At 37.2% G+C, this 8,999-nt stretch overlaps 2 protein-coding genes across 2 annotated transcripts; both read left to right on the top strand.

The window, feature by feature from the left end:
- Window positions 1–358: 358 nt before the first annotated feature.
- On the top strand, window positions 359–4,712 carry LOC108815053 (protein STRUBBELIG). Its single transcript, XM_018587715.2, has 16 exons — window positions 359–749; window positions 1,042–1,171; window positions 1,312–1,383; window positions 1,480–1,545; window positions 1,643–1,714; window positions 1,811–1,882; window positions 1,959–2,030; window positions 2,109–2,174; window positions 2,266–2,331; window positions 2,400–2,875; window positions 2,952–3,310; window positions 3,393–3,664; window positions 3,757–3,895; window positions 3,971–4,086; window positions 4,172–4,328; window positions 4,449–4,712. The coding sequence occupies exons 1-16, from the start codon at window positions 656–658 to the stop codon at window positions 4,509–4,511; spliced, it is 2,292 nt and encodes a 763-aa protein (XP_018443217.1). The 5' UTR covers window positions 359–655; the 3' UTR covers window positions 4,512–4,712.
- A 1,272-nt stretch (window positions 4,713–5,984) lies between these two features.
- Window positions 5,985–8,927, top strand: LOC130505213 (uncharacterized; the record flags this gene model as incomplete). The annotated part of the gene is made up of 13 exons (XM_056999821.1): window positions 5,985–6,199; window positions 6,717–6,961; window positions 7,040–7,136; window positions 7,230–7,331; window positions 7,422–7,457; window positions 7,538–7,648; window positions 7,746–7,829; window positions 7,919–8,037; window positions 8,163–8,264; window positions 8,347–8,463; window positions 8,556–8,621; window positions 8,705–8,771; window positions 8,873–8,927. Coding segments are annotated over exons 3-13 (946 nt in total), but the record flags the coding sequence as incomplete, so codon positions are not given.
- Window positions 8,928–8,999: the final 72 nt, after the last annotated feature.

Raw genomic sequence — 8,999 nt, 5'->3', positions numbered from 1 at the left:
GTATATGTTATCTAAGCATATTATTTGAATGGGTGTGTTAAAAAAAAGTATATGAATGGTTCCAGAACGCAAGCTGGTAATATTAATATGTGATCCAATTATAAGCTTTGTTTTCAAACGGAGAATCTTTTACTTTTATTTTTTCTTGGACAACACTACATCATTTTTCTTATGAATTGCATCAAAATGATATTCATTTCTTTCAGGTATACCTGATGGCATTAGAAAAAGGCCATTTCCATAAAAGATTAAATACACGAAGAAACTATAGTTAGACGAGCAATGGCGACAAGGAAAAAATCATTAAAAATTTGGACAGGACTTAAGAGAGAGACAGAAGCCACAGAATTATTATTTCTGTTTCACACTTTGAGACTTAAACCTTCAACTGAGAAAACAAAGCCGTTTGCTTTTGGAAACTCTTGCTTTTGTAAGGAGCCGCTCGTTCTTCGAGACAAAACAAACACACTCACTACTCACACAGCTCTCTCTCTCTCTCAACTCTTTCCACTTTCTCTCTATCCTTGAATTCCGACGAAATTATGTTTCACTTTACCTTTTAATTCCTTCTCCTTTTTTTTTCTTGACAGTTCCACAGAATCTTGGTTTACCTCAAAGTTTTCTTGGAAGCAGACAGTCTAATCTGACTGAAGCTATGAGCTTTACAAGTCGACAAGTGTTCTTTGTTCTATCTGTTTTAGCTTTGACAACAATGCCCTTCTCTGCTGGAGTCACCAATCCTCGAGATGGTAAGCATCTCTCTTCTGATTTGTCTGTTTATTGAACACACACTAGATTATGAGTTTTGTCAAGTGAAACCGACCTGCATCAGTTGTTTTAGGGTAAACTAGGCAAAGCATTAGCTTTGTCCTTCCATGCTCCAGATTTGCAGATTCTAAAAGTTTTGGCTTTTTTTTCACACATAAGCTCTTGTTAGGGTTTAGTTCAAGACCCTGAAATTTGTGCTCGTTCCCCATTTAAATGGCTTATTCTCACATTTACTCTTTGATTTTGTGATATGGGGGGTTTGTTTTATTGCAGTTTCGGCGATAAATAACTTGTACATTACATTGGGAGCACCATCTCTATCTCGGTGGCTTGCTTTTGGAGGAGACCCTTGTGGAGAAAAGTGGCAAGGTGTGGTCTGTGATTCCTCAAACATCACAGAAATGTACACTTCCTCTTCTTCTTCTGCTCTTTTTTTTTTTTTTTAAATCTTGTTATATTTTGCTTTAGAGTCAGTCACCAAAAAATAGGAAGCTTTATTCAGGTTCTTGACCAGATGTGATGATTATTGTTTGTTGGCTGCAGAAGGATACGCGCCATGAAGGTGGGTGGAAGCTTAAGTGACACCCTTGCTGATTTTTCATCTATCCAAGTCATGTAAGCCAAAGCCCTTCTTGTTTATTCTTCATGCTTCCTTTTGAGGCTTCTTGTTTAATAAAGAACATATACACTCTCCCTTGTTTATATGAACAGGGACTTCAGTGACAATCACATCTCAGGAACAATTCCACAGGCTTTGCCTTCTACCATCCGAAACCTGTGCGTTCTGAGAATTGATTAATCTTTATGGCAATACTTATGATTTATAACAGTTCTAAGACATTCACTTTTTTGGTTTCATTTGGCTTTGTTTCAGATCCCTCTCTAGCAACCGCTTCACTGGGAATATACCCTTTACACTGTCCTTTTTAACCGAGTTGTCAGAACTGTAAGTCTTTTTTAGTCAAAAGAAGTAAGATACTGTTTCTTGCATCTCTAGTCTTTGTATCTTTTTCTGACACTCTTTTACTTTTTTTCCCTACAGGTCGTTGGGGAACAATGTTTTATCAGGAGATATTCCAGATTACTTTCAGCAGTTAACAAAACTGACAAAACTGTAATGTTTTCTCCTTTTTCTTTCCTCCCCCCCCTTGTGGGGTCTTCCATGCTTATTCGTTTAGTATCTAATGCAGGGACTTATCGGCTAACGTACTGGAGGGACGCTTACCTCCCTCCATGGGAGACTTAGCTGCTCTTAAGATACTGTAAGTTTCAAATAGATTTTTTGAATACGTTACTACCATTGCTTCTATATATCTAATGTGGCTGGACTGGACTTGCAGGTATTTGCAGGACAACAAGCTCATTGGAACACTTGATGTTATACAAGATCTCTCCTTAACCGATTTGTAATATTTCTTTGTTCTTGACACTCAAAGCCATAAACCCAGCTTCTTCAGTAACTTACTTATATAGTTTATGATATCTTTTTTGGTTCAGGAATGTAGCAAACAACTTGTTCTCTGGACCTATTCCCCCAAATCTATTAAAAGTTCCAAACTTCAAGTAAGTATCTTTATAGCAAAAAGCTATTTCTTGTTTTTATTCAAGTTTTGTTGTCATTGTAACTGCAGAAAAGATGGAACTCCATTCAATACATCAATTATAACACCGCCTCCACCTGCTGTTGATCCTCCTCCAGCTACTACTCACCATGCTCCTCCTCTTCCTCGTCTCCCTCCTGTCTCTAGTGTTCCTCCTGCCCCCTTTTCTCCACTCTTACCACCACCACCACCTTTGGTTTGGTCCCCTCCTTCTGATAATAATCAAGGAGGTGATCCCTGGAACTCTGTGTCAGGAGGGCAACCAACCTTGCAGATATCACCTCCTTCAGGCTCAGGTTCAGGAAAGTTCTGGTCCACGCAGAGAATCATTCTAGTCGTCTCCTCAGTGGCTATAATCCTTCTCGTATCCGGCTTGTGTGTTACACTTTGGAGATGCTGCAGAGGCAAGAAGTATAACAGATACGGCGCTGGTCCTCGTAAAGACTTTCAACGACCCTACTTCATCAATAAACCTCCATCTCAACCAACCCCCACTCTGGGAAAAGGTAACACTGATTAAGAAGAAAAAAAAACAAAAAAACTTAGTTAGTGTTTGGCCCTCATTGGCTTTCTTTTTGGCAGTTTCTAGGGAGCCTATGGTTAAGCCTTACGATGTATATGGAGCTGAAGACAGGAAGTATGGTTATCCTATGCCGCCACCACGGCCTGAAGAGAGCAGGAGAGCGATTCCTCCTGCTTCGTATTATAATAACAAGGATGTGCAAAAGCCGTTACAGCAACCACCGAGGCGTTTCCAGTCCAACAACAACAACGATGCTGCTGCTGCTGCTCATTTTCCCCCGGGGTTGAATTCTTCATCTTCGGCTACTGTTTTCACCGTGGCTTCACTTCAGCAGTACACAAATGGTTTCTCTGAAGAGCATATCATCGGTGAAGGGTCGCTTGGTAATGTTTACAGAGCCGTGTTTCCTCATGGGAAGGTCTGATTACTACTACTTCCCCTCATTGAAGAGAAGTCTTATTATGTTTTGAAAACTCTCTCTCTCTCTCTGTGGTGTGTAGTATCTTGCGGTGAAGAAGCTGAGCAATACAATCAGCAGAACGCAGAGTGATGGTGAATTTCTCAACCTAGTGTCCAACGTTTTGAAACTTAAACGTGGGAATATACTGGAGTTTCTTGGTTACTGTAATGAGTATGGTCAAAGGCTGCTTGTGTACGAGTACTGTCCTAATGGATCGCTTCAAGATGCGCTTCATTTGGATCGCAAATTGCACAAGAAGCTCACTTGGAACGTGCGTATGAATATTGCGTTAGGAGCTTCCAAGGCATTGCAGTAAGTATAAACAAACAAACCTCAAAAACGTCTTATTGCCAGAGGGACATCTAGAGGAGCTTTTAAGTGTGTGTGTGTGTTTGTGTTTTCAGGTTCCTTCACGAGGTATGCCAACCGCCGGTTGTACACCAGAACTTCAAGTCTTCCAAGGTTCTCCTTGATGAAAAGCTTTCAGTACGTGTTGCAGACAGCGGTTTGGCTTATATGTTACCACCACGTCCAACGAGTCAGGTAAGAATATTCTTGTAAATCCCAGATCCTGACATAGGAGTGAGTTCTGTAAGTGAATTGCTTATGAAACTGTAGATGGCGGGTTATGCGGCTCCTGAGGTGGAGTATGGAAGCTACACTTGTCAGAGCGATGTATATAGCCTTGGAGTTGTCATGTTAGAACTGCTCACTGGACGCAGACCATTTGACAGGTTAGCATATACTCTAAAGAGACAACAGATAAGAGTCGAGAACATGTCTCACTTAAAGACTAATCTCGTTATATATGTATGGCAGGACAAGGCCGAGGGGACATCAGACGCTAGCTCAGTGGGCTATACCTAGGCTTCATGACATTGACGCGTTGACAAGAATGGTTGATCCGTCGTTACATGGATCATATCCAAAGAAATCGTTGTCACGTTTTGCAGATATCATATCACGTTCTCTCCAGGTAAATTTATCACATTAGAATATTTCATCACCATATTAAGTGAGAAAGCATTGTTAAGCGACAGTTTTTGAGGTTTGATTAAGGAACCAACCCTTTTTGACTTCTTTTTGATGTGTATAGATGGAACCAGGATTCAGACCGCCCGTATCAGAAATTGTCCAAGATCTTCAACATATGATCTAAAGATAATACAAAGCCTTAGGCTACGACGCATAAGGATATTTATTGTGACAGATTCTTGTTTATTTATTGAGCATCAACACATCCTTTGATGAATGTAAAACAAATCCTTGTGACTTCTTTTGATTACTTGTTTGGTAGGTTAACTGGAGTCGTGTGTATTTTTAACCGTGTTGAGTTTCGAAATGGCTGGGAACTTGAAAATATCATATGATCAAAGCACAATCATAATGTATGAACATTGTTCATTTGAACATAAATATTCTGTAGACTCCCAATGATTTTGTCTATTTTGCTGTTAACATTAACAATGAACTACGTAACAATATGTTCTTACGTAAACCTAAAACACAGTTACGTATTAATATTTAACTTTTTTTTTTGTCGGCGTATTAATATTTAACTTAAACATCATAATCAGCATATTCAGCAAAAAGAGAAAAGAAAAAAAAACTTCATAATCAGCAGCCATAATGATCTCTCTAAACGAACCAATCACCACGTTTTTTTTGTCAACCAATCACCACGTATAGTGACATTTTTTAGTAGCAGAAGAGGGAGACGTTGCATTTACTTCCCTATTTCCTTAACGGGGTAAAGTACAACTCTTCCACCTTTTGGCTATTCCATAAAAACTTGCAAACCTTGTTCCTTTTCTTTCTTTTTTCCTTTTCTAATTAACAAAAACTTATAAACTCTCCCCAAATTTGGTGATTAAGCTCTAACGTTTTACCGCTTTTGCCGTTTCGGGATTTCTTCAAACTTCTTTCTCTGTAGACTTTTATGTAGTTCCTGTAACATAACTTAGATGATAATTTTCATTGGCTAGTAGTGCTACTTACTACGGTTAAATAAAATCATATGGTAAAGTATAAACAATCGTGGAAAATATATAAAAATCATTTGACTATCTGCTATATCTACATAAGCTTCTTTTTTTAAGAAGAGAGAAAAAATTGATTCCGAGTTTGGGATACACTACATTTAAGCACCAATTTATTTTAGTTTGGTTCAGTCATCTTGATGTTTAAAAAATGGAAAAAAAAACCAATTGGAAAACCAAAAACATAGAGCTAAAAAACCGGATAAATTATAAGCCACATTAGTTGCACGAATCAAGAAGAAGAAGAAGAACATAAAAGTTAATGTAATACTTATTGGGTTGCGTAGTTGCGTAAGGAGTGAACTACATAAAACTCCTGCCTCAATGAAGTTTATTGTAAAAGAACGCAAAACATGGAATTTTGAATTTTCTTTCCTTTACCTTTTGTTATGCAGTATTAAAATATGTCGCAAGCGGTATAGCAGAATCCAAAATTTCAAGTATGATTTTATTTATTTTAATTTTGTATATATTTGTCAACCATCTGAACGTACAGTAGGACACGGGTCGCAATACCTTTTATAAAAAAAATTGTTTTTATTTTGATATGATTATTAATTAGATAGGTTTCGTTCCGTCTCGTTCAGTCCGATCGATTATAGAAAATTTATCGTGCCTGACCTATAAAAGTTCTCCAGTTTTTCTTTTCTTTTCATGCAAAGCTAACAAACACTTCTTGTCCTCTTCTGTTATATTTTCTCTCTCTCTCGCCTGGGGTCTTTGTCTACTGTTGTCAAAGTGATTCTGCATGCTTCAGATATCTATCTCTTTTTTTTCTTTTTTTTCCAAATCTTCAGATATCTCTACGGTATTTCTTCGTCTCATACTTGATTTTTCTTCTTCCTTCTGTTCCGTATATTTTAATGTTTCTGTACCTAAAAGATCCTAAATTATAGCAACTCACACACACACCGCAATTAAATTTGATCATTGACCTTTGTTGATTCTCTGTCTCTGTAAACAGGTTTGAATTTGATGATTTCTTGTTATGTGTGTTTTCTTCGTTTCTCGTAAACAAATTTTGCAATCAATCAGATTTTTCTTTTTAGAAACTCCTCGCTAATACTGTATCTATAAGAAACAGTAATTATTACTATTCTTTAGATCTATAAAATTAACTAATTCATCTCTAGATTTTATATTTCGTTCCTTTAGAAGATTCTTTTCGCTTTTTTTTTTTTTTGCTGTTACAAAACTTGCCGCTTCAATTTTTCATTGCTCTTTTCCGGGAAACTTTTTTATTTTTTCTAGTTTTTTTGGCTTCATTATATTATTAATGCAGGGGAATCTAAAAGTTCCAATTTTTAAATATGGTTTGTGTGCAGTAAGCTTCGCGGGAGCATTGATTTCAGCTTCATCTGTTAAAAGCTCTGTTGCTACTGCTTTGTTTCGCGTGACTATTTTTGTCTCTTCTTCTTCTGGATAATTCAGACTGATCATATGAGCGACATGCATGGTCTTGAATTCACAGCCCTATTAGACTGAGATTTACTGGCCAGTGAGTGAGGTCTTGTTAAGCTGTCTTTTTGTTCTCTGTTCATTGGAGAACACCAAAGGCAGTTACTGTCTGGTGAGTTTTGTGATTCTAGAAATATCTTGCTTGCAAAAACTAGTATTATGTTGAATTGTTTTATTAATATTTGTGTAGCAGATATATTATGGAACATGGTTTGCCATCTATGAAGTCGATCAAATCATTGAAGTCATTTGTTAAGAGAAGAAACAATACTCAAGATGTGGTAAAGGTTGGTTTAGTTAGTAGAACATGTTCGAGTTATTATGCCGTTTTGGACTACTAGCTCTGAATCTCATGGTAAAATGTTTCTGGAGTCTTGCAGGGTAAATCCGGGTGGAAAGTGAAGCCCTTTTTGGCTCTCATATGTACAGCACTTTTAATATTTTGGTATAAGACCACAAATATTCAATTCGAAGAGACTGAGGTAATCTTGGAATCTAAATTCTATCCTTTTTGATCTCTTTGGATGTGTTGGTTTGATTAGTGACCTCCTTTTATTACGTGTACATTTCAGCTAGAGGAAGCTGATTATCCCTTTGACATGGCAGTGGTAACATTTTGATACTCTGCATTATATCTTTTATTGTCTTCAGTTTAATGTAAAGTTCACTCCTCCTGGATTGTATCAAGGAATCTGAACCAGTCGATGAGAAACTAAAAGGCTTGCCGCGCGGTATCATACAGTCTAGATCAGACCTTGAACTAAAGCCACTCTGGTCTAGTAATAGTTTGAGGTCAAAGGTAAGTGTTTTTGTTATCAACAATCCTAGTAAATACAATCGAAGTATCTCTGCAGCCAGAGGAATTTCTGATGAGTGATTTGATTGTTAAAATACAGGGTGTTGAAATGACTAACCGCAACTTGTTGGCCGTACCCGTAGGCATTAAGCAAAAGGGTAATGTAGACGCTATGGTAAAGAAGGTATTGTATAATTTTCTAAGTTTATCCTAATCCTAGGCATTGAAGAACGATTAGGCTTCCTCTTAATATAAAGCATTTGTGTCTCTCAGTTTCTTCCAGCGAATTTCACGGTTGTTCTTTTCCATTACGATGGAAATATGGATAAATGGTGGGATCTTGAGTGGAGTTCAAAGGCCATACATATAGTCGCACAGAACCAGACTAAATGGTAGTTATATTTCTCATCCAATGCATCTTTAAAGAAGAGAACATTGAAATAAGTGTTTTGTTTTTTTTATATGTTTCACTTAGTGTAACCTTGGTTTACATATGTTTCCCTTTCTTGATATTTAGGTGGTTTGCGAAAAGATTTCTTCATCCGGATGTTGTATCCATTTATGATTATATTTTTCTGTGGGATGAGGATCTTGGAGTTGAGAACTTCACACCAGAGAGGTAAGTGTCAGTTTCTTCTTAAACCGTACGTATAGTTAGCTTCATGAACGCTTGAGTGTGACTACCAAATCATCTTCTGCAGGTATTTGAAGATAGTTAAATCAGAGGGACTAGAGATATCTCAACCAGCTTTGGACCGAAACTCGACTGAAATCCACCACAAAATCACACTCCGTTCCAAAACAAAGAAGTTTCATAGGTTCAAATCTACTTCAATAGGAGAGAGTTTTTCTTTTTGTTTGTTTTCAACTAGTTCGGTACTTGATGTACAACATGATGCCATTTATACAGGAGAGTTTACATCAACAGAGGCACTAAGAAATGTTCTAATACTAGTGAAGATCCTCCTTGCACAGGGTACTAGTTTCATAGGCGGCAGAATAATTTCTGTAAATTGGTTAGTATATATATTGATACACTTCTTTTTCTTTGTTTTGTAGATTTGTTGAAGGAATGGCTCCTGTGTTCTCAAGAGCTGCTTGGTTTTGCACTTGGAATCTCATACAGGTAAAATAACTTTTCACTTGCCGTTAATCATCCATAGGAAGTTATCTAACCCTTCAGTAAAAATTTTCACTTGAGGTCATTTTTGTTTTTGGCTTTTGTAGAATGATTTGGTTCATGGATGGGGAATGGATATGAAAATAGGGTATGTGTGCACAGGTGAACACATTTTCTCTCTCAAGATTTTGTGCTAACTTCATTCTTGCCGAAATGAACAATCTAGTCTTATTT

Source organism: Raphanus sativus, unplaced genomic scaffold (genome assembly GCF_000801105.2).
Source record: "Raphanus sativus cultivar WK10039 unplaced genomic scaffold, ASM80110v3 Scaffold2101, whole genome shotgun sequence".
Classification (NCBI taxonomy): domain Eukaryota; kingdom Viridiplantae; phylum Streptophyta; class Magnoliopsida; order Brassicales; family Brassicaceae; genus Raphanus; species Raphanus sativus.
Note: the sequence above shows the minus strand (reverse complement) of the source record. Positions and strands in the feature narration are given on the sequence as shown.